Source organism: Notamacropus eugenii, chromosome 4, assembly GCF_028372415.1.
Source record: "Notamacropus eugenii isolate mMacEug1 chromosome 4, mMacEug1.pri_v2, whole genome shotgun sequence".
In the NCBI taxonomy this organism is placed as follows: Eukaryota; Metazoa; Chordata; class Mammalia; order Diprotodontia; family Macropodidae; genus Notamacropus; species Notamacropus eugenii.
The window spans coordinates 171,608,591-171,634,840 of NC_092875.1; the positions used below are offsets into that span (position 1 = coordinate 171,608,591).

Sequence of the window (26,250 nt, forward strand, 5' to 3'; positions counted from 1 at the left end):
CTGTCTTGTTATAGGGGTGGGATGTGTGTGTCCTCCCTTGCTGCTAGCTGTCACTTCTCAGTGTTATCGGTGTGCCTGCCTATAGTAGCCCATTTTCTTTCATTTGCTGTTTTTAATCTGTTGTGATCTTGGAAACCAGACAACTTTGTTAGGATTGGGAGGAAAATAAGAGAAAATAGGTTCTGAGTGAACACCTGAGGTTCTCTACTATGAGTGAAGTACATGAGCATGAACATTGTAAAAAAATTGATTTTGGCTATTCAGAGATCTTTTTTGTGTATTTGTTTAATTCATGACTTTAGATTTGTGTTCCATTTAGGTGAGATTGTTTGATAACAAAATTCTGTTTTGTTGAGGTGTTATGATAGTAGGTGGATTGGAAATTTTTGGTAACAATCATAAAGAAGTTTTAAGACTAGGATATTTTTTCCTCTGCCCTCTGTTAATTTAAAAATTTCATAAAAATTTCCAGAAACAATTATGTTTCAAACATTAAATAGATCAAAATTGATGCAATCTGTTTCATAACAAGACATAGGAATTTTCTAGATTTTTAGTGCAGTATATCATTTTGATATAGGTCAAATCTAAACTTGAGTTGGTCCAACCTTCTCTATCATATCACCTCCTTATTCTTACCTACAGGAATGGTATACAGTGGTATACAAATAAATGAAAGAAAAAATAATTTCAATTGAGATGAGTTTTTGTTTTCGTTAAAGTTATCAGAAACCAACCAAAGTATCAGAACCAACACGAAGAATCCAAAACAAAATAAATTTCTGGAAAGGAAAACTGCTTCTCTCAGAAATTTTGTTGAAAAGCAAAAAGGTTGCGAAGAGAATATGTTCCTAAGTCATGAAATGCTGTTTAAGAAGATCTAGACACCTATGCTTTGATAATGGTGAAGCAAGATGAAAGGTTGACCTGATTTAGGGGTTTAAAACACTGAAATGATGCCCATATTTATCTGGCAGCCCTCCCATAGGGCATCTTTCTACCTACTCTTAAGAAGTTCTGAAATACTAGAAATATTTTTTGTCTAATTAAAAGAAACTACATAAAAGTTAGTTTTTATATATAGTTTATTATATTGATAAAATGCTTTCACCTTACCACAGTTTTATGTTACTTTACCTTCAGAAATACATTGCCTATTCCCAATAAAATATTTTCTCATTTCATGGGCAGTGTTTCTGCAGTAACTATCTTTAAAAATCAAACAAAATAAAAACACAGTATAATGTAAGATAATGCATTCATTTAAAAAATCATCTGACAAAAGGATGTAATTTTTTTACATTCCTCTTTTTACTTGTACATCAGTGAAGAAAGTCTAGTCCATTTCCCCCATCACCCCAGCTCACAGATTGTGTTGCAAAAGTTTGATCATCTTATTGTCTGAAACTCCAAAGGACTTTTCCCATAAAAATGGTGTTCTAAATTGCTGTGATATTCCCAGGCCAACTACCAAATGTTAATTTAACTCATAGTCTAGGTAATATACTCTATGTTGGCAATGGAACATGGTAGAAAATAACTACTACTATAAATAATAGCAATTATCTCTTAACTTCCCTTTCATCTCTTAAAAGCACAGCTCTAGAATTAAACAAAAAAAAATAAAGCAAAGTAGAGTCTAAGATAAGTTTTAAAACACTGTTTTGATACTTTTGCTTACAAAGGGAGGTTGACTGGATGGCCCATTGGTAGGCTCATAGTTCTATTTGTTTTGGCTAAGGTATTTGTAGTTTGTATTGAGATAGGCTCAGTAGGGGACCAACATTAAGGGTGTGATAAGGGGAAAGGAAGGAGAGCTTAATAGGCCACCAAAAGGATTTTGGAGGATTACTGTAGGATGCAGCTCAAGCCTATAGCTGGTTGGGTAGAACATCAGATGTAGCTTGTTTATCTGTAACAGAGTTTTTGGAATGGGGTTATATCCACTGCAGAAAAATGGAGACTCAATAGGAAAGGCAAATCCAAATGAATGAATTAGGATGCACTATAATTCAGTATAATAAACATGCATTAAGCGTTTATTTAACTGCATGAAGAACATTGGAAATACAAATATAAATTTTAAACTTGCTCTTCATGAAGTAAAGTAGTAGTGGTCTATGAGAGTACATACACTAGAATACAAAATATTCAGAGGAGACATGCTAAGTGCTCTTTGAAGTCTGAATAAGGAAGAGTCATCAATGACTGCTGGAATTGGATAAATTCATTTTTTTGGCTATTTTTGACTCCTCTACCTGCCACACACCTGCTCTTCTACCATCATTTCTAGGTCCTACTCCATTATTCATTGTCTCTTCAGTATCTTTTTCATTTGTTTTTTTACACTTCCTTTGACCCTACTATATCTCCTCAAGCTCTTATCCTGTAATGTCTTATCTCCACTCCCAAATTTACAGGGAGCTTATTTGGTGCCATCATTTTTTCTGTCCTCTGCAACATGACTTCTGTCCCTGCCACTCTACAAAAGCCAGTCTTGATGCCTTAGTTGCTCATTCCAGTGACTTTTTTTAATCTTCATTCTCCTTGAATGTTTCACAGCACTTAACATTGTTGACCATTCCTTCCTTTTGGATACTTTCTCTTTCCTTGGCATCTATCACACTGTTCATTCCTGAGTGTTTTCTTGGCAGAGATGCTGGAGGGGTTTGCCATTTCCTTCTCTGGCTCATTTTATAGATGAGGAAACTAAGACAAACAGGGTTAAGTGACTTGCCCAGGATCACACAGTTAGTAAGTATGTGAGGCCAGATTTAAATTCAGGTCTTCCTGACTTCAGGTTTTGGCACTCTCTACACTACAACCTATTTGACTTTGGAGGAGGAGAAAGAGGAGTGGTATGATTTTGATTACTCACATTGGTAGTGATTTAGAGCATTCTTTCACGGAGCTCTTAATAGTTTATAGGGGCAGCTAGGTGGTGCAGTGACTAGAGGACCGTGCAGGAGTCAGGAGGACCTGAGTTCAAATCTTACCTCAGACACTTGATACTCACTGATTGTATGACCTTGGGCAAGTCACTTAACCCCAATTGCCTCATCCTGGGTCACCTGCAGTCATTCTGATGAATATCTGGTCACTGGATTCAGATGGCTCTGGAGGAGAAGTGAGTCTGGTGACTTGCACAAGCCCTCCCTCACTCAAAAAAAAACAAAGTCCAGGGGCGGAGCCAAGATGGCGGAGTAGAAAGACGCACATACACATAGCTCCGAACCCACAACCCATAGAATATCTACAAAAAAATAACTCACGGCGAATTCTGCACCCAGAGGCCACAGAACATTGGAGCAAGGGAGATTTCTGTTCCAGAGAGACCTGCAAACCTCTTACAAAAGGTCCTTCACACCGCGGACTGGGCGCCGGGACTGGGAACTGAGTACAGCCCTGCCGTGGCTGCGGCACCAAGAGGAGAAGATCTGAGTGGGCTTCAGGGACGGAATCTCCAGCGGCCATGCGGGTCCCTCCACCCACAGGTGACAGGGGTCGGTGAGAGGGTCTCTTTGGCGGATCAAGAGGGGAGTGGGGTGCCCCCATAACTCAGGCCCCCTCGGGAGGCAACAGCGGAGACGGGAGACGGGAGCAGACCAGGGCTCCCCAAGCAGGCAGGAGCCCAGATCCATTGTTGAAGGTCTCTGCATAAACCCACTGAGGGAACTGAGCCCATGAGGCGGCCCTGCCCTGACCTGACCACCTGAACTTAATCACACACTGAATAGCAGCCCTGCCCCCGCCAAAAGCCCTGAGGCTGGCAAGCAGCATTTGAATCTCAAACCCCAAGCGCTGGCTGGGACTATCCGGAGGCGAAGTGGGTGTGAAGAGAATATTCAGAAGTCAAATTGCTGGCTGGGAAAATGCCCAGAAAAGGGAAAAGAAATAAGACTATAGAAGGTTACTTTCTTGGGGAACAGGCATTTCCTCCCTTCCTTTCTGATGAGGAAGAACAATGCTTACCATCAGGCAAAGACACAGAAGTCAAGGCCCCTATATCCCAGCCCACTCAATGGGCTCAGGCCATAGAAGGGCTCATAGAAAATCAAGTTAGAGAGGTGGAAGAAAAGCTGGGAAGAGAAATGAGAGACATGCAGTCAAAGCATGAACAGCAGATCAGCTCCCTGCTAAAGGAGACCCAAAAAAATGCTGAAGAAAATAACGCCTTGAAAAATAGGCTAACTCAATTGGCAAAAGAGGTTCAAGAAACCAATGAGGAGAAGAATGCTTTCAAAAGCAGAATTAGCCAGATGGAAAAGGAGATTCAAAAGCTCACTGAAGAAAATAATTCTTTCAAAATTAGAATGGAACAGATGGAGGCTAATGACTTTATGAGAAACCAAGAAATCACAAAACAAAACCAAAAGAATGAAAAAATGGAAGATAATGTGAAATATCTCATTGGAAAAACAACTGACCTGGAGAATAGATCCAGGAGAGACAATTGAAAAATTGTGGGCCTACCTGAAAGCCAGGATCAAAAAAAGAGCCTAGACATCATCTTTCATGAAATTATCAAGGAAAACTGCCCTGAGATTCTAGAACCAGAGGGCAAAATAAGTATTCAAGGAATCCACAGATCACCGCCTGAAAGAGATCCAAAAAGAGAAACTCCTAGGAACATTGTGGCCAAATTCCAGAGTTCCCAGGTCAAGGAGAAAATATTGCAAGCAGCTAGAAAGAAACAATTCAAGTCTTGTGGAAATACAATCAGGATAACACAAGATCTAGCAGCTTCCACATTAAGGGATCGAAGGGTGTGGAATAGGATATTCCAGAAGTCAAAGGAACTAGGACTAAAACCAAGAATCACCTACCCAGCAAAACTGAATATAATAGTTCAGGGGAAAAATTGGTCTTTCAATGAAATAGAGGACTTTCAAGCATTCTTGATGAAAAGACCAGAGCTGAAAAGAAAATTTGACTTTCAAACACAAGAATGAAGAGAAGCATGAAAAAGTAAATAGCAAAGAGAAGTCATAAGGGACTTTACAAAAGTTGAACTGTTTACATTCCTACATGGGAAGACAATATTTGTAACTCTTGAAACTATTCAGCATCTGGGTACAGGGTGGGATAACACACACACACATGCACACGCACATGCACACACACATAGAGACAGTGCACAGAGTGAATTGAAGAGGATGGGATCATATCTTAAAAAAAAATGAAATCAAGCAGTGAGAGAGAAATATATTGGGAGGAGAAAGGGAGAAATGGAATGGGGCAAATTATCTCTCATAAAAGAGGCAAGCAAAAGACTTTTTAGTGAAGGGAAAAAGAGGGGAGGTGAGAGAAAAACATGAAGTTTACTCCCATCACATTCCACTAAAGGAAGAAATAAAATGCACAGTCATTTTGGTATGAAAACCTATCTTACAATACAGGAAAGTGGGGGATAAGGGGATAAGCGGGGGGGGGGGGGCGGGAAGGATGATGGAAGGGAGGGCACGGGGAGGAGGGAGCAATTTGAGGTCAACACTCATGGGGAGGGTCAGGATCAAAAGAGAGAACAGAAGTAATGGGGGACAGGATAGGATGGAGGGAAATATAATTAGTTCTTAGTTCTTACACAACACTACTATTATGGAAGTCATTTGCAAAACTACACAGATCTGGCCTATATTGAATTGCTTGCCTTCCAAAGGGAAGGGGTGGGGAGGGAGGGAGGGCAGATTGGCAGACAGGGGCAATTAGAACGCTCGATGTTTTGGGGTGGGGGGAGGGGACAAAAGGGGAGAAAATGTGGAACCCAAAATTTTGTGAAAATGAATGTTAAAAGTTAAATAAATTAATAAAAAAAAATAAAAAAAATTAAAAAACAAAGTCCAATGCAAGTAATGCCATTATTTCCCTGATGGCGTGGAGTTCTTCAGCAACAAAGGATGAACACACACACTGGGCTTTGGAGTAAGGAAACCTGGGTTCAAGTTCAGGCTTTGCTAGTGACTACTTAAAATTAACTTTTCTAGGTCGCAGTTCCCTCATCTGTAAAGTGAAGGGCTTGAACTAGAAGAGGTCTAAAGTAATTTTCAGTAATGATATTCTGTGATCCTATGAATTTTCCTCTTAACTCTATTTTCTCTTTATAGTCTTCTAGTTATAATGTGAGTTCCTTCAAGGGGGGGTGGGGGTGGGATTTTATTGCTTTTCTGTTTGTATTCCCAGTGCTTAGCACAATTCTTGGCATAGAGAGCTTAATAAATGCTTTTTTATTCATTCATTCTGTCTGCTTCATTTTCTTCCTAACTCCTAAATGTGAGTGTCTCTCAGGTCTCTATCCTTGAAACTCTCATCTTATTGTTCTGTGCTCTTAAAAATCATAGAATCACAAAATATTAGAGGAATGACAAGTAGCCATCTCTCCAAGGGTCTCAAATCTATATGCTGAACCCTAATATTTCTTCTTAGACATCTCCACCTAGTTGTCTCAAAAGCACCTCAGATATATCATATCCAGACTAGAACTCTTTCCACCCAAAATTCAGCTCTCTTCCAAATAACCCCATTTCTCTTGACTCCGTCATTCTTTCAGTTCACAAACTTGAAGTCATCCTTAACTCTTCTCTCCCTCAGCCCCATATTTGATCATTTGTCAAGGATATTCAATTCTACCTCAGCATCTCTCATGTTTCTTTTCATTCTTTCTATTAACACAGGCATCTATCATCAGCATTAAGCCCTTATCACCTCTCACCAGGACTTTTGTAATAGCCCTCAGTTGGTCTCCCTATTTTAAGTCTCTTTGCCTCTTCAGCCCATCTCTCTTACAGTTCCCAAGTTCATGTTCCTGAAATACTGATCTGACCATGACACCTTCTTACTCAAAAATCTTCAATGGCTTCCTATTGCTTGGTGGCACCTCTTAGTTGAGGACTTTCCAAAATCTCCTCATTTGCTACTTTTCTTTCCCTTGTGAAATTCTTTTGCTTTTTTTTTTTTTTTTTTTTGCAGCATTGTATAGTGAATAGAGCACTTACTTCAGAGCCAGAAAGAACTGGGTTCAAGTCCCACATCTGACAACTAATAGCAGAGTTAAACTCGTTTATACTTACAGAAGCTCAGCATCAGGCTGGTTTCAGTACAGGTTTTTTTTTTTTGCTAGAGTTCTTGAAGATCACTGCAACAGGTTGTGTGAACCTGAGCAAGTGATCTTTCTTCTATCTGCCCCAAGGCACCTCCCTTAAGATCACAAACTGTAGATCAGTTGTTAATTTGCATTGGTAGAAGGAGTTTCCTTTGTTGGAGTTCCTTATATCAGTGAAATCATAGGTCTATCCAAAAACAAAAATAAACAAACTTTGTATCTACTTAATGCTGTAAATGTTGTTTGCTATGCTTTCCAATCCCAATAGAAGGTAAGCTCCTTGATAGCAAGGACTGTTCCTTTTTTGTTTTTTATCTCCGGCACCTAGCACAGTGCTTGATATACGACACAGTTTCCCACTTTAACAGTTAAAAATTGATCATGTTACTAGATATTAAGAATGTTGGTAAGAGATGGTGCATGTGAAGCCTGTTACGACTTTGATAACTTTCTTAAAATTATTATTCTACACAAATATGTATTTTTCAGTTATTTTGTAATTAAATAACTTTAAATAGAGATTCTTATAATCCTTTTTGATCTTCTGAGAGACAGAGTGGCACAGTGGCTAGAAGCTGGCCTTGGAGCTGAGAAGTACTGAATTCAAGGCCTATCTTTGATGCATACTAGCTGTGTGACCTTGAGAAAGTCAATGAATACGGCAAGATGATCTTGTTCCAGAGAAAATAGTAACCCCCATTGTTAGAGGTAGTTTCTTCATTTGGGTTTCTATTTACCTGTGAAATGACAGGTCCATTCCTTTCTTTAAAGTAATCTTCAGATAAATTTTGTTTTTTTCTTTGTTTTTTTATAAAACATTTTTAATTAAAAAATTGAGGTTTATTTACATTATGATTTTTATCTATATTATTGGAAAATCATTTCAGCTTTTGTTAGTTAAAAATTGAAGCTAAATTTAGTCAGATTGGATTTTTAATTTCTTTATCCCAAAAGCATATGAGTAAGAGTAAGTCTGAACTGGGAATTTACTCTTCTCCCCCACTAGTTTTTCCTTTTCAGGATTCTTTAGCATATTGTCACAGGTACAGGGTTTGGATCTGTTATTTCATTAGCATATTGAATTTCTAGGTGAGGAAGCTCTTTCAACCAGTGTATGTTGTCATCTTCTTTGTAACTTAAATTCTTGTTGCCTAAAGCACTAAGAGGTTAAGAGACTTACCCAGGGTCACGCAGAGGCAGGAATTGAACCTTTCTCTTCCTCTGAATAGCTCTCCATTCACTGTGCTATGATGCTTTTCATACTTGTCCAATTCTTTTTGAATTAATGATTTTTGTGCCTCATGCCTTGTTTCTCCTGTTAAATTTTTATTAGCCTTGAGAAGATAGGGACTGTCCAAACATTTCATGACTCTGGAGTGTTTTCATTTAGTACACTGCTCTATTTCTGCTAAAATTGCGCTCTTGTCTTTCCTTGTGGTTTGGCAGGATCAGTGTGTTCTCCAAGGCTCTGTTAACGCAAGCTGTGTCAGGTTCTACTAACCTGGGAAAGTGTTGATCAACCACAGGTCCAGTGGCAGAATTAAACCTGTCTATATTTAGAGAAGCTCAGCATCAGACTGGTTTTCAGTACAGGTTTTTTTAGCTATAATTCTTGAAGATCATCTACTAAATTCAAGGTGCATTCCAGTCTCTGGATGGAGGAGTACTTACTAATTTCTAGAAATATTCAAGTAACATATACATACATATATATATATATGCAATAATATAGATATATGTGCAATTATATATATATGCAATAATACATATATACAAAAAAGAAACTTAGGTATAGTATTTATATATGTATACATATATGTTTGTGTTTCAAATACTATATGCTTTTACTGTATGTTATCATGTATATATACCATAGAATATGATGTATTTTAGCATTCGTTGTTATACAGATATAACATTCTTAATATTTCACTTTCAGAAGCAAATTTCCCCAGAAAGACTTGGAAACACTGTTCCATGGAATGAGTGCTGACTTTACTAGTGAGAACTTCTCAGCTGCCTGGTATCTGATAGAGAACCATTCAACTACCAGGTTTGTAGGTATTCAGATTATAACTGTTAATTTATGCCATATGGCAACCAAGATTTACATTAAAGTTGATAGAAATCCTTAAGATTTTCAAATATCAGCATTTCTTTTGTTCCTTCATGTATAAGATAGCATGAAATGAGATTATAATGTGATACTGCTGGCATCTCTGATTTCATTGTCCTGAGTGCTGTCTTTTGCCTATCCAGATTGTGACCTCCTTATACCATAGTAGATAACTTTTAGATTCTTCTTTGGCTGGAAAAACATTATCACTTAGTAATGAACCTTAATTGGTCATTTAAAAACAGACATACAGTTTGTCATTTGCCCTGTCTTTAAAACTTTTCTAGCTTTGCTAAGACTTTCAGTTTACAAACGTAACCATTGAAAACTAAAGACTACAGCCACACCCATATAACACATTAGAGTAAGAATTTTTGTATGCCATAGACATGTTGTCCCAATATGATACCCTAGGAAGTAAATATCTAAAATGTTGCAAGCCAATAAAATTTAGTTCACTTTCCAGCACTTCTTTGAAAATAATTTAACATGAACTAAAGACCTTCGCATGACCCAGTTGCAAGAGTGATTTGAATTCACATTTTTTCCCTGACCAGAGAAGGAAAAAAAAGTGAGTTTCTCAATCCTTAAGACATACCTTGAAATAGCAGGAAAGCAGACTTGACTCTTTAATTTCAGATATTCAGATTATTTGCTTGCTGTTTAAATTTAACCTGTCCATTCATAATGTCAAAGCACTTGTAATTTTAAAAGTTAAAATGTTTTTTCACTCTCAGATTTATTAAAATGATTTTTAAAGTTCATTTCATAGTCTTTTATACTATATACTTAAGGTATGAAAACAAATTATATTAGCTAGAAAAAAACTTTTTTTTGCACTAATTGATAAAATTAAGCTTTAATAAGTTTTTATAACAAAATTCTGCCTTATAAGTTGTTGTGGGAAGGAAATCATTGTTTTGTTTGCTGTTTTTGCTAAAAAATCATTTAAAATGATCTCAGTTTTGTGTTTATGTGTTTCGTTGAACTTGAGAATGTATTCTTTGTTGGGTATTTCAGTTTCTACTTACAAGTCTAATTTTTCCAGTCTTACTGAAGAGGAAACCTTAAGATTCCCATTGTCTTTGTAAACTAAAGTTTGAATACTTTGACCTCAGTTATTTAACTGGTGAGTTACTCTACCAGTCAAATGACAAATCCACAAGGTATTGTTGTTATCATCTTTGGTTTTGTTCATTATAGGTTCGTTTTAGGGAATTGGCTTTGGTAGAGTGGTGAATAGAGAGCTGGTGTAGATGTTATTACAGTTTAGTCCATAATACATTGGTTTTTACTTCAGTTTTTTATCCAGTACCACACATTGCCTCGCCTTTGATCATTTGCCATAGTGTACAAAGTAGTAATTGGATATGCAATGAAATTCATCTTTTTAAGCTATTGTACATGAACAGAACAGTAGTTTCTCTCCTTTTGAAAAATCTATCAGTTTGAATGTTTTCCAAAATACTTTATGTAACAGAACATATTTGTTATTTTGCTTAACATATGGGTGCAGGTATGTGTGTACCCATTCACACTCATCAAATGGTTATGCAACCTCTGCTTGAAAACCTCTAAGGAAGGAGAATACCACACCTTTTGAGACAGGCTATTACATTTATGGAGAATCTAATTGTTCCTGTGGTTTTCCTGACATCAAGCCTAAATTTGCAATTTTGCTACTTCTACCCATTGCTAGGGTCAAACTGAGCAAGTATAATCCTTTTTTCATGTACTTGAACACATGAAGAAAGGGAAAGAAGAAAGGAAACATTTAACACTTATTGAGTACTTGTTTTTGTGCCAAGGACTGTGCTAATAAGCATTGGGGATACAAATAGAAGTGAAAAAGAAAGTCCTTGCCCCTAGAGCTTGCATTCTAATAAGAAATGACAATGCCCAAAGGGGAAGGGTGAGGAGAAAAAGATATCCATTGTGTAGGGGCATGGCTTTGAAGTCTAGAAGTCAGAAACAGGGACTTCCAGAAGAATGAAGGTTGGCTTAGGCCCCTCCACAGAATGGAGGCCAAAGTTGAAATTCATGAATGGTGGAAAGGTTACAAGGGAGGTTGAGAACGTCTAAGGAGTTGTTGTTTCATCTCCATCCTCAGTTTCTTCAGCTAATCATGATATGTCAGTGAGTAAAGGTCCTTTGTCATATCAGAGTTGACCTTCTCTACCTTAACAATGTTCATCTTAAATTCCAGAGGAGATCTGATGAATACTTTGTGAAGAGAGACCATTACTCAGAAGCTGTGTTCAATGTAGCCTTGGAGAGCATTAGCATTTTTGGCTGCTATGTCACACAAACTGACTTATTGAAATTGAACCTAAATCTTTTTCAGACAAATCCATGCCTACCCATGCCTCCCCCATCTTGTTCTTGTGAAATTGATTTCTTGAACTCAAGTATGAGACTTAACCTTTATCTGTTGAATTTCGTCTTACTAGATTTAACCCAGTATTCTAACTTCTCAGAGTCTTTTGAATCCTGACTCTGTGATGCAGTATTGTCCCATTCAGCTTTGTGTGTTACTTCCACATTTTATAAGAATGCCCCCTCTGGCCTTATATAGGTCTTGGATAAAAAATGGTAAACAGCATTTGCACATATATATTATATAATATATTTTTACATTTATTACCAAGTGGCCAAACATGTTCGAAAATGCCCTTTTGAGTTTTACATAGCTGACCTTTTATAAGCGTTCGAATCTAAGGTCTTATGATAAATTGAAAAATTTGAACATTCATGAGAATTTGAAAGCTTTTTGTTTTTAATCTGATAAGTATTGTATTGTGGATACCTAAAAATAGGTTATAACATAATGTGAATCTTGAGCTTAATGAATTATCTGAATACATTTTTGTTCCGGGTATGATTGCTAAACATTTGTTTCTGTTTGTGTTATTTCAGCTTTGAGCAGCTCAAAATGGCAGTCAGCAACCTGAAGAAACAAGCGAACAAGAAAAATGAAGGGAGTCTAGCATATGTGAAAGGAGGGCTTAGCACGTTTTTTGAGGCTCAGGATGCCCTCTCAGGTAAATTGATACTCACAATCATCTGTTAGGAGCTTTAATAGTAGAAACATGACACTGTGCTTGTAGAATATTTACAGTGTGCTACATTTATTCTATATTTATAAAAGCGGAGATCTAATAAGTGCCATAAATACTTGTTGCAGGCTAAGCTAAAAACTCTTTGAAGGTTTAGTACATTAATTCTTTGCCTCAGAAGTTTTGTTTTGACCTTTCTAACATGTGTGAGACAAAAGATTATTTTATTGATTAGTGATTTTCAAATCTTTTGGACTGATAAGAAAATTGAATTCTAGTTGGTAAATCCCCAGAATATTTTTTATCATTGAATTCTTTTGGAGTTATGGTAGTATATATAGTATAGTATACGGATGGTTAGCTTTAAAAGTGTAACCCAGTGTGTGTAGAATATGAGAAGGACTGTTGGTTTTATTTTGTTTTTCTCACTTCCTTTTCCCCATTCCCTCCCACATGTAGTCTGTCTGTAATGTAGTCTTCAAATGCAAAAAGGGACAAATAGATCAAGTACTGAATTAAATCTATAATTATTTTAATTCAGAGTACTTTTATTTCATTTTTTTAAATACTGCTATTTAAGTTAACAAAAGTTATTTTATCACTAACTTAATTGCTTTTAAAACTCATGTTCCTTTTTTCTCTCCCCTTCCTGGTATTTTTGAAAGTTCAAAGTCATCATTTCCCCTGCAGTTACCATGTCTGTCTTGTGGTCCTCAGAAAATAGAAATTATAGGACAGAAGGGATCTTGAAAGGAAATATGAGAATATCTGGTGTCACCAAGTTTTCTAGGTTTTCCACCATAGTTCCATCTTTTTCTTTTAAAAATTTTTTTCATCTTTTTCTTGTGTCTAAAAATATTTCTTCTAGTTATTTGAGGTTTTGAGCAGATAATCATGTCCCATGAGCAAGAGAAGAATGAGCATACCTAAACAGAATTTAATGTTGCCATCCAATAAGATTTAAAATAAACTTAATATGACAATAAAATAATATTCATGATGGTTATTGACTTTATGTTAGAAATAGGGACTGGACCTGTAATTTCATTGATATAGGGAACTCCCAGGTGAGGAAACTCCTTCTATCAATGCAAATTGGCACCTTCTCCACAACTTAGAGTTTGAAAGTGTTGCTTAGAGCACAGTTCTACAGCCAGGGTGTGTTGTGAACCTATGTTTTCTTGGTTTTGACTCCAGTTTTCTGGCTGGTACCACACATTGCCTCTCTTTTGATCATTTGCCATAAATAGGGATCAGTTCTCTTCTATAACATTAACATATCCAAACCAAAGTTTTAATCAGGTTGTCTTTTTTTTCTCCTGATATCTGTGAACTTTTTTCTGGGATCCAATGTAAAATTTAATCCTAATACTAATTCTTTTCTACAATATGCAGTGGCATCTCAAAATAAATTATAGGTACCCAATAAATTCTGAATAAATTTCAGGGAAAAAATTCATTAAGTAAGATATGACTGATGTGTGTGTGTGTGTGTGTGAGATATATAGATATGTATATCTATATATATCTCACATATATACATGAAAGTGAAGTTTACTCATTTAGGGGATTAATTCTCACTTCTAATATGGGTCTTTGTCTTTTAAAGACAGTTATAAACATACAGTAGCCAAAGACACCAACAGAAATGAAATTTAAAGAGTTTGATGGTATAGCAATAGATTGGGAATGGAGATACACAGAAGTGGACAGCTGAGAAGAGAAGCAAAAAACAATAGCGTTAAAAGAAAATATGCTGCTTATGCAAACAAAACATGGTAATTTTTTTGTAGAGCAAGTGACTTTTATTTGATATTTTGGCTTACAAAATGTTAGAAAGAATACAACTGGGATACATTATTTTAATTGCAAACAATTACAGGATTTCTTAAAATTAAAAAAACCCTACAAGATTTTTTTGCTTTTCCTCCCAGACATTTCTTGATGAAATATCCTACTAACTTCTGTGGTCTGTTTTGACACTCGACAAGCACCTCATGAGAGCTGCTAGTCTATTCTTCACTGAGATGATTTATAAGAAGAATAAACACATGAGAGCAGCTTTGATGCTACTAGCGCCACATATGGCTGCAAAGATAGAAAATTCCATCGCAGTGTTTCTGATTCTCACATCATCAACTGCCTGTAAATATTCTTACTTATTCTTGTTGGTATATGAGCAGAAAGCATCATCCAGCTGAGCTTGACCTTCATAGAAGTCTAAGGTATACATGCTGTTTCCTGTAATAGTCTTAAACTCATTCATCTCTTTGACACATGCCATTAATTCTTGATTTAGGTTATCACAGAGCTCCATATTTTGCCCTATATATTTCCCCAAAACAATTTGCTCAAATTCAGGTTTGAGCAAAAATCCATAGCTTTTCTAACTTAGCACCACTGAATCAGGCTCTAGACCTATTCCACCACATGTGCCAGTGTGAATGATAATAACATCAGAATACTTGGCATGAACTTGATGAATTCATGTGACATGATTCCAGTGGAAGGAATTCCTATCCCATGGCTAACTGATAACAGAAGTCCAATCCTATACATGGCACAGCAGTCAGTTCCTTCCCAAATGTTAGGGTGGTCCATGCTAGGTTGTACAAGTCCCTGTATAGCTAACGAAAGCTTTCATCCAGGCAGGTCTTCCTCCAACACATAGAAACTTTACATCTCCAAACATGGCTGGTAAACCATGAGTTTTAGTTCCAAGATTGAAATGGTAAAGAATATCTTTTTTCATTTCTGAAATATTTGGGTTTGAAAGGTGAATTGAGTGTTCATCTGAGCACTGCAGGTTTTCAGGTTTCTTTTCCTGAGTTGCCATTCTTTCTTTTTTTTTTCGTCTCATTACACTTTGGTTGGACTTCACTGGTTCAAGTGAGTTTCCATTCTTTAGCTTCAAGCTAGACCCTGGTGTGGCTAAAGGCTGAGGTGGGGTGCACCTGAGCTGCTGTGATGTGTGCGAGAGGATGGACTGCTGAACAGAGAACAGTGCTATAAAGGAGATAGTATCCAGGGACTTCTCTAGGACCAGACAGCCTTGTCTGTGTAGCTACTGACTCCTCACACCCCCTGGGATGACTGAATTACAACCAGGAGGCACCTAGATCTTAGCAAGATGCCAAAGGGAAGACTAGCAGGATACTGTGCCTTAACCCATTTCTCAGGGGTGTAGGGGGATGGGATTCAGTTTTTCACTCCCACAGAGTGAGGAGCACAGGCAGCCAGGAGAGCCTGCAGAGAACCAAGTGAACAAACATAGTAATTTCAGGGACAGCATGCATGGAGACAACTTAAGAATCATAAGTCTCCCAAAAGAATATGATAGAACAAAAAATCTTACCACTATAATGTAGGAAGTAATATAAAAAATTACCCTGAGCTTCTGAACATAGAAAATGAAATTTCAATGGAAAGGATTCACAGATTGCCTCCAGAAAAGAAACCAAGGCTGCAAACTCCAAGACACATGGTGGTTTAATTTAACAATTCAGTTAAGAAGCAACAAGTTTTGCAAGTCCCAGTAGAAATACAAATAAAAAGGAAAGGACTTTCAAATAACACAAGACTAACTCATACCTGTTAAAAAAAATGAGAGAATGGAACAGTGTTTTCTGAAGAGCAATAGAGTGCAGGTTGTAGCCCAGGGTGACCCATCCAGCATATCTGTACAGGACAAAAGATGGATTCAGTCATAAAGAAGAGTTTGAAACATTTTTAGAAAAAAACAAAACAAAACACCAGAAGTGAAGAGATTATTTGCCTCCCAAACAACAGGGAGAGTGAATAAATGTAGCAGGCAAAGTCAACAGTGACAACAGAGAAATCAGTAAAAGCCTTCTTTCTAAATATGCACAAGCAGATGGTGAAAATGGAAATCTAGTGGAGGTAACAGTGAAGAGGCAGATAGCAGGCATTATAGATAGAACCTGGCAACATCCTGCCTAGAAGTGAATCAGTGCTTTTTTATGGGATTGCATTACAACATGGGGAGGGTACATGAAAGGAGGTGAAGGAAAGCAGAGGAATAGAGAGGAGTATGTGATGTGCTGAGGTCAAGTCCAGGGATAGCAGTGAGGGGAATGTGACCTTTTTGGCCCCAGAAAGAGAAGAACCTACAGGGAAGTAACTGAGGAGGAGTAAAGAAAGATTGAAAAGGTAAGAGAAAAAGAAAGGAGGCCTTTCTTTATAAGTGGAAGGGGGCTCCACTAATGAATGCTCTTATGGTTGTTCTATCATCAGAGAAAAGAACCTTAACCCTGAAACGTCTACTTGTCCAAGGAGGCGGGGAGCCTGGTGCTTGGAGGAGTGGGAGTATGTGGACACCAGGCATATATAGAACAAGAAAAGATTAACAAGGAAGGGTGTAGATCACTGGTGGGTTGTATAATGACAGATGTGGCAGGGGAGGGGTCCCACCTTGGGACATTGTCTTCTCTGACACCTGCAGTAATTGGTATTGTTCTGGGAATGAAGCATGATGGAAAAGGGGAAACACAGGGCAAACTCTAAAAGGCTGGCAGAAAGCACCTAAAAGGGAGCCTAGAATGGATACCTTTGAAGCTTTGATTGCATGAAGAATAAAGAAAAAAGAGAAACAAGATGATTGTAGGGGTTATGAATCAAAGAATGAAGGTCTAGATAAACCTAGAAAGAAAGAGAAGATGGATAATGAATAGAGTAGGAGAAGTCCTTTTTTGCAAAGGAGCACAAAAAAGGAAATTTTAAAGAAGAATGAATAGGATGAACAAGGAGAGAAGGGGAAGAAGGAATCTACTTACTAAGAGGAAAAAAGAGGGGAAAGAAATATACAACTAGATAAAAAGCAGGAAAGAAGGAACTGATAAAAACCCTAAAAGGAGTGGAGTAACAAACAAGACAGAGGGGATGAGGGGTGACAGGAGAGAGTCAGTGGGAACAGGACCACCTTGGAAAGAGACTGAAGCATAATACTGTATTTACAGCAGAAGAGAGGGAAAATCATAACTCGAAAAAATTTTAGAGCTAGATGAAGAACAATATAAACCTAACTCTTATAACTTTAAATGTGAAAGGATTAAATAATCCAATAAAACAGAAAGAGTGACAGATCGGATAAGAAAACAACCCCACAGTCTCTTGCATACAAGAAACACATTTAAAAAACAAAGACACACAAAATAAAGCTGGGAGGATGGAAAAAAATTTTTTTAAAATATATATTAGGTGAATCTTTAGCAGGAATTGCCATCATATGATGAGGCAAAAACATTAAAAGTTTATAAAGGGATAAACAAGGAAACTAAATTACCCTGAAAGGAATCATAAATAACAAACCAATATCAGTAATAAACTTAGACACTCCAAATGCGTCAGCATCCAAATACGTAAAGGAAACATTTGAATTTCAAGAAGTGGAGACAGGAGACTTGAATATCCCTTTCTCAGTTTTGGATAAGTCTAACAAAAAGATAAACAAAAGGGAAAATATGGAACTGAACACATTTTCAGAGAAACTAGAATTAAAAGACTTATGGTATCCTCTAAATGGGAGGGGGAAAAGTTCCACATGGAACTTTTATAAAAATCAGCCATTTACTAGAACACAGAAGTACTGCAAACAAATGTACTAGGACACAAAGGTATTGCAAACAAATGTAAAACGGCAGAAATATTTAGTGAATTTTTATGTCATAAAGCAATAAAAATAGAAATTGTTTCAGGAACCACAAACACAAAATATAGACCCAAATGGAGGCTTAACAATGAAATCTTAAATAATGAGTGAGTCAAAGAATAAGTCATAGAAACAATAACTATTTAAAAGAAAATTTTAATGAAGAAACAACATACTAGTATTTCTGGGATGTAGCTAACGTAGTCCTTAGAGGGGAAAATCATACCCTTATGATCATCTATTAACAAATTAGAAAAAGAGAAGATTAACAAACTGAATATACTTTTTAAAATTGGAAAATCAACAAATAAGCCTAAACTATGCACAAAAGAGCGATATGTCAAATGGGTAAATTAGAAACAACAACAATAACAAAGCATTCCTATCTCTCCCTGGGATACGCTGACTTGGTAACACATATGTGACTGTGTCTTCAGGACCTTTTCAAAAAATGCTGTGCTGTATGGCCCATACCGGTTTACTGTCACTTATGCTAGGAAACATTCATAATGGTGTGGATTTGGCGGGTGGATTGTTAAATATCACAACTAGAGAAAGTGGGAGATACAAAGGCCAACTTCACCTCCTTTAGCAGTTTTGCCTAGGGTGGTTCCATTTGCCTATTAACTGTAACCAAAAAAAAACCAAAAAAAATCCAAAACAAAAAACCACACTGTGGACAAAGGCATTTTTATACTATGAATGCATGCCATACAAAACATTTAGTATCTTTGCAGCCTGCTCTCATCTTTTTATAATTTTTCAAGCAGTAATGAAAGGAATGACTCAATGAACACCATTTGACAAAATTAGAAATTGAATTTTATTTTATTTTTAAGTTAAATTATTTTATTTGTTTTCAGTGTTCAGTAATCATTTCCATGTATCTTAGATTTTTTCCCCTTCCCTCCCCCTCATTAGAAATTGAATTTTATTTTTGCCTTCAAAACATCCACAACATGTCTTGTTTTGTGACTGGCATGGGGGAAAAAAACAATCATTGGTGTATTTCTTTGCTTTTTATAAGAATTGATGCATTTTTCTTTCAACAGAAAAAAGTTAGTTTTAAAACTCTATAACCTTCTTTTCTTCCCAAGTTACATAAATTTTTAGTTGTTTTTTTTTCAGAGACCTTTTATTAAACTCATTCGAGAATATAATTTTTTCCTCTTAGTGCAACCATTTCCCCAGTCCTCAGGGAAAAAAATGAGTATTTATATAGGTTCAATATAATACAGTGTAGATAATTAGAAATGAGTCTGTTGTAATCATCTGAAGATATAACTTTAGATTTAATAGCTGTTATGTTCTGATCCCTCATTCAATTTCTATGAGATTAAAAAGCTTTACATAACTTATGCTTTTTTCTTCTGAACAAAATATTGTGTTTTCCTTTTAGGGCCTGTTTTAATCACAACTATATTTATGTTGGTATTTAAGTTTTTTGTTGTTTGGTTTTTTTTTTTAATTCTATCAACAGATTTGCAGCCACTGTCATTGAATAATAAAAATGATGAGCTGTTGCACAATATAGGCAAGGCTTCAGAGAAGAGGGAAAAGATGTATAATTTTGTTCCAATATGGCCAAATAAATAGGAAGAATACTGAGTACTCTTAAAATTATGTTAGAGAAGCAAAATGAATCCCAAGAGCATTGAGATGTAGCCTGATACTTTTTTGAATCTTTTCAAGGATGAGCCTTATTCATCTATGACAAGGTGAACAGAATTTAATCTTTTTGGGCCAAAACAAAAGGTTTTTGTTTTTTTTTTTTGGCTTCCTTTTAGCCAATAACAAATGGTTGGGGGGAAAGCATATAGAGCTAGGATAAACCTTTCATTTCATTAATGTTGGAGGATGTATACATTTATGACTAAAATAAAGATCTCAATTTTCAGAATATTTCCATTTTGTGCCTCATGCCTTGTTTCTCCTGATAAATTTTTATCAGAAAATAATTTTTATTGATGTTTTAAGAATTCTCAGGTTTCTTTTGCCTTATCTCCTATTTTCAGAACAAAACCACCAATTCCAGATAAAGGAATAATTACAGAATCATAGAATCTTCAAACAGGAATAAACTTTATAATTCATTTTAGTTCAACCTCCTCATCTTATAGATGAGGAAACTGAGGCCCAGAAAAGTAAAATGACTGACCAAAACCACAGAGGTAGTCAGCAGAGAAGAATAACTTGCTTGTATATTCAACTCAGCAAATATTAATTAAGTGTCTACTATATTCAATGAACTGTTAAAGATCCAAAGATGAAACAAAACAGTCCCTGCCCTCAAGGGATTCAAAGTCTAGTAGAGGTTATAAGTCAAATACACAAATGACTGCAGTGAAACTATAAATGGCTCATTGTGGCACACTGTGTAGTGCTAATACCACGTGGTCTTTTCCACTGAACTGTTTGTCTAACCATGTACATCATATGCTGTACATCTGCCAGCGATTATTTTTGAATCCACGTGTAAGACTTTTACATTTATCCCTGTCTTAATAGATTATCTTATTTTATCCAATCAGGTGTTTTAGATCCCTCTTCTGTTTCTCAATATGAACGTGTCACATTCCCTTAGCATACTATGCACTGCTTAACCTAGGACTGTTTTGCTTTTCATTTTTGTCTCCCCTTTGTTTGGTACGGTGCTTTGTTTATAATTTTTGTTTATTATTTGCATATAGTAAAGACAATAAATTTTTGACTGACTTATTTGTCCTTCCTGCTCTGTCATCATACATTTGATATATGTATATCATCTGTGTTTTCCTATTGGTATGTCTGTTGGTAAATGTCTTAAATAGAACAGAGCCAAGAGGGTATCTGTGTATCAGTCTACTAGAAATATTTCTTTAGGTTTTTAATCAAGCTTTTATTTGCCCCTGTAAATTACAAAGTGCTTGGCATGTAGTAAGTGCTTAATAAATGCTTGTTAATGGACTGACTTGTTATTAACTCTCCATTTCAAAGTAGAATAAATTGCTTAAAATACATTGTGAGTCAGTTATATTTGCCAGATGAGGGTTATATCGATTGTTTCAAAGAAGTTAGCGTATTCATGGAGATATTAAAAAATTTAAATATATATGGTCCCACTAAAGCTAACAGTGTACAGGAATTAAATTACCTTAATAACAAATACGTTGTAGGCAAAGTTGGATTAAACCTATAATGAGTGTACTGTGTACAGGACAACCACTCCTGTACAGAAGGAAGATTATTATTATACAAGTTGCAGCCACAGTGGTCAGAACCACATTAAATGAAGACTAAAAGAAACTAAGCACAAAAGGCTTTCCAACATGCCCCCCCGTTTTCCCCTCACCACCCCATCATAAAGTATCCAGAACTCTGTACTATTTCTTTATCAGACTTTAAATAGCCTCACCTTTTAAAAAGCATTTTTAAGAATTTTCCTCTTAATTAATTATACTACCAAATGTAGATATTGTCCAAAGTTCACATTTAAAAAAAATTTTTTTCGTAGTTAAAAAAAAGAAAAACCATGCTCATTGAACTGTTTGTTTATTGGTTTGGGTTTTTGCATTATGCAGTTTAGAAAGTGTTTAGCAATACAACAAAAGGCCAGCTGAGCAGATGTTTAGTTATTTGGTTTAATTTCCTGGAAAATAGAATTGCTTTATCAGATTCTAGTGTCTCCTCTCTTCTTTTGCTTGACTGACAGTTTGAATGTCACAGTTAATGTAGAGATGGTTGAGGGGTAGTTTGCTTTGTCAGCAGTAGACTGTAAACTGAGCTGAGGTGGATATAGGTTCGCCTCAGCATGACCTCCTGATCAGAAATGGGTCTTGTCAGTGTCAGTAAATTTGGCTACTTCTCATACTGCCAAAGTCTGCTTAGAAAATAGCATCCCATGCAACTCTTCCTTGCTTATGTTATTGTAGAGACGTAATGTGTTATTACCATTGACAAAATATATACAGCTTCTTCAAAAGAGGATTTTACCAGATACCAAGTTCTCTTTTCGAAGAATTAAAAATAAAAATGGCATTTTTATGACATTTATATAAATAATTGGGAACTCTACATGTATGGTATTTTATAGTATTCACATCTTGTCTTTGATGTTTTCATTAATAAACAATATATATTATTGAAGTAATTCTAAATAGGCAAATTTTCTGTGATGTTACTGCATTATCCAATTTTCTAAAAGCCTCTGAGTTCAGTCTTTAATCAACTATTACTTATTTGCTTGTTATGTGTTATTTTCTTTTCCCTTTCTTCATATTGATATTGTCCTATTAAGATTCCATTTTAAATTTATAGCATGTGTGTAGATTGCATTCATATAAGTCTAAAGTAACTCTTTCCGTCCTAAAGGTGCCAAATAATCTTAGAAGTCTGATAAAGAAATAGATACTTTATGATGGGGTGGTGAGAGGAAAAGGCGGGGCATGTTGGAAAGCCTTTTGTGCTTAGTTTCTTTTAGTCTTCATTTAATATGGTTCTGACCACTGTGGCTGCAACTTGTATAATAATAATCTTCCTTTTGTACAGCAGTGGTTGTCCTGTACACAGTACACTCATTATAGGTTTAATCCAACTTTGCCTACAACGTATTTGTTATTAAGGTAATTTAATTCCTGTACATTGTTAGCTTTAGAGGGACCATATATATTTAAGTTTTTTAAAATCTCCATGAATACACTAACATCTTTGCAACAGTCAACATAATACATTTGAGTGAGTGATTTTGGGTCAATAGTCATATTATTTATTCAACAAATATCAGCTATGTGCCAGATGCTGTGTTAGGCATTTGGGATACAGACACGAAACAGTCCTTGCTCCCAGGTAATCTCTATTCTGTTTCTACAGTTACAGCTTCCATCACCAAAGAGTAAATATATATAAATCTAAAATCTATATGTAGCTTATATAATCTGTATAAATCTATGCACATACAGATTATCTATTATCTATCAGTCTAGATTATATAAAGGCATTTGCTTGCTTTAATTCTTCAAGTAGCTCCCTAGAGTTACCTTGGAAAATATTAAAGGGATGATTATTACTGTTATTCAGCCATGTCTGACTCTTTGTGACCCCATTGGGATTTTCTTGACACAGATACTGGAGTGGTTTGCCATTTCCTTCTCTATTTCATTTTACAGATGAGGTAATTAAGGCAAACAGGGTTGTGACTTGCCCAGGGTCACACAGCTAAGAAGTGTCTGAGGCCAGACTTGAACTCAAGAAGAGGAGTCTTCTTGACTCCATTCCTGGTATTGTTATCTGCTGGGCCACCTAGCTGCCCAGAATGGATGATTAGTTATCCTTTAAACCTAGTCAAGGTATTTTTTACTGAAATGAGAAAACAAATTTTAGTGGATCCAAGAAAAAACACTCTTCCTACACCCTTTGCTTGCTATTAATTTTATCTCAAAGGACACCTAAAAAAGATTGAAAACTACCCTTGAAAGTATTTTTACTTCTTTGCAAATGCATTACAAGATCTGGGAAATTCAGCCAATCCATTTTTTCTGATGAGCTCTGAGAGTATAAGTGACTTGCCTATGGTCACAGAATTAGTCATTGGGATTTCAATTTAGGTTTTCTGACTCTAAATCCAGCACTCTTCTAGACAAAGTTCTAATTACTCAGTTATTTAAATGATTTGTGAATTCTTTACATAAGTATTTGCTACACTGATGCAGATTGCACCTATTCTAATACTTTGTAGCCTGTGGCCTGGACTGTTGAGATCAAAAGAATCCATTGCCTTTTGGCTAACCTGGTGGTGTTGAACCTGTGCAAATTTAGTGTGGCTGGGCCTTAAATCTGGTTTAACATCCTTAAAAGGAGATTAAGACTATATGCTGCTAAAATCTATTAAAACCATTTTATATTTTTTGTATTTGTATATCAAGTCCTACCTTTGACCCCTCCTGGCTTTGTGATCCTATGCAAGCCACTTAACCTCTTTTGCTTTCTCTAAGACTCCCAATTTGCAGGGAAGGTGCTCATCTGCCTTTGGTAAAGGAAATTTACTCATCTGAGAATTCCTAAAGCTAGGAGATCACAAAACCATGTTTGTTTTGGCTTAAATAGGAACTTGAGTAGTGAAAGACTTTTTATTTAATCAAGTGTAGAATTTAAAAGAGCAGCAGCCTTAGGGAGTAATTTTGGACGCATGGAGAAAGTGAACAATACTTCCCCGACTCTCTAACTTTTAAAGTTTGTTTATAATTTGCTGCTCTTCTCACCGATAAAGTACGTGGGTTCAAATTTTTCTTCCATATAACTTTAATTTTTTGCTTTAGAAAAGCAGATTAATTCAGTTTTCAAAATGAAAAAAAGTTTCCTTTCAATTCTGATGTGGAAATGTTATTGCTAATATTTACTTGTCTTTCATCTTTGAAATTATTGAATTCTGCAAATTTCTTTCTGATTTTTTAAAAGAAATAAATAGTTATAGCAGCTCTATTTGTGTAGTGAAAAGAGCACTGGAATTTAGGAGTAAGGATACTTAAGACTCCGTATCTTCCTTATCTCTCTCTGTATAACCTAAAGCCACTTACATCACTTAGTATCACAGTAAGAATTTGAGCCTACTTTTCTTCTGCCTGTAAGTCAGGAACTTTTTATACTGGGTCTTGTATCCTGCATGGTGTGATGTAATCATAAATTGCACATTCCAGGCATGAATTTAAACTATTTTGTAATTGGTGGTTAGAATAAGTATAAATTGATTAGGGATTAATTTAAGTAAGAAAAAGGAATTAAAAAAATAAAAAGAGAAAGGGAATACTTCCCTTATCTCTGTTACTTTATTTTAAATTTTGAGTTGTATCTGATTTTGGATATATTGTTTTAAAATTGACAAGTTAGACTTGATAAGTTAGACAATGTTGGGAGATATTTAACATTTTTAGGTTACTTGATTACTATTTAATAAATATTTTATGAACACTAGGGCATGTATAAATTATTATTTTTTTAAAAAAATCTTCATAATATACTTTGTATCACCTCCACAGACCTGTATTGGAGCATGTTGATATATGTATATATGTATATGTATTTATGTGTGTATGCATATATACATTATATATCTATCTGTCTCTCTCTTTCTATATATATATATATATATATATATATATATATATTTCCTGAGGATTCTGACAATATTTAGTTAAACATATCAGACATTTAATAAATGTTTATGGAATTGAATAGGAACCATTCCTACACTTATTGGAAATATTTTTCAAAGTAAAGGTAATAGTATTTGGATGCAGGAGATGAGTCTGGACCTCGGATTTCATTGTTGAAAGCAGGTTCTAATAAAGCTATACTTTCTACCAAAATAGATCAGTTCTCTATAATTAATAGTCTTAGCAGGTTAACTGGGACCTTGAAGTTAAATGACTTGCCCAGATTCACATAACCCATCAGAGGTGAGTATTTAGAACCAGATCTTCCTGACTCCTAGGACTGTTTTTTCTTCTCTATATTATGTCAGAGTGTATATTGTGTCATATTTGATCTCACCCTAAGTGGATACAGAGCAGACCTTGGAACTAAGATGACCTGAGCTCCTGGCTTTGTGATCCTATGCACTTAACCTCTTTTGCTTTCTCTAAGACTCCCAACTTGCAGGGAAGGTGCCCATCTGCCTTTGGTAAAGGAAATTTACTCATCTGTGAATTTTCTAAAGCTAGGAAATCACAAATCTAGTTTCTATCCCTATCTTTTCCCAAATCTGAATTTCTCAGTTTCATTGAGATTGATAATATTTCTGTTTTGCATGTTGGCAAACCGAATTGTTTCAAGGTGACTTTCAAATAGTCAGTCACTTGCCAACATGCAGTTATAGTAACAGAATCCAGGATGCCAAACTGTCTGTTATAATTTCTACATTTCTTTCCTTTTTTTAAGTCAACTGTTTTTATTGCTCAACCTTAGAGTAGATGATTAAAATGTGTATATCATGTGTTCTTTTAATAGAACTAAACTGTGAATAACTTTGTCTGTATCTGCCTGGTTACTTTGCAAACTGTTGCATGTTTGTGTTACTCCTGTCTAGCAGTAAGAATAATACGATCGTTTTTTTAAAAATAGCTGTTTAAAGATGTCATTTTGATGTAATGTCTTCTCACCCATAAAGTGGCCTGCATTTTAACTTGACATTTATTCTAGCTATCCATCAAAAACTGGAAGCGGATGGAACAGAAAAAGTAGAAGGATCTATGACGCAAAAACTGGAGAATGTTCTGAACAGTAAGTGTTATTCTCCTACCAGAAACTATCTATGGATTTGTAACAAACTTTAATATAT

At 35.7% G+C, this 26,250-nt stretch overlaps 1 protein-coding gene and 1 pseudogene across 8 annotated transcripts in view; one reads left to right on the forward strand and one right to left on the reverse strand.

Moving 5' to 3' along the window:
- EXOC2 (exocyst complex component 2) overlaps positions 1-26,250 on the forward strand; it is a 250,636-nt gene that overhangs the window by 63,712 nt on the left and 160,674 nt on the right. For 7 of the 8 annotated variants that reach the window (XR_011965863.1, XR_011965864.1, XM_072603658.1 and 4 more), the window contains 3 exons: positions 9,039-9,152; positions 12,132-12,256; positions 26,112-26,192. Coding sequence is in view for 6 of the 8 variants with exons in the window: in XM_072603658.1 (XP_072459759.1) it covers positions 9,039-9,152; positions 12,132-12,256; positions 26,112-26,192 (320 nt within the window). In the remaining 2 variants the exon portion in view is untranslated. Of the gene's footprint in view, positions 1-9,038; positions 9,157-12,131; positions 12,257-26,111; positions 26,193-26,250 lie in introns of those variants that run through there. The other variant, XM_072603661.1, reaches the window with a different exon arrangement.
- Positions 14,134-15,107, reverse strand: LOC140498727 (uridine phosphorylase 1 pseudogene; annotated as a pseudogene).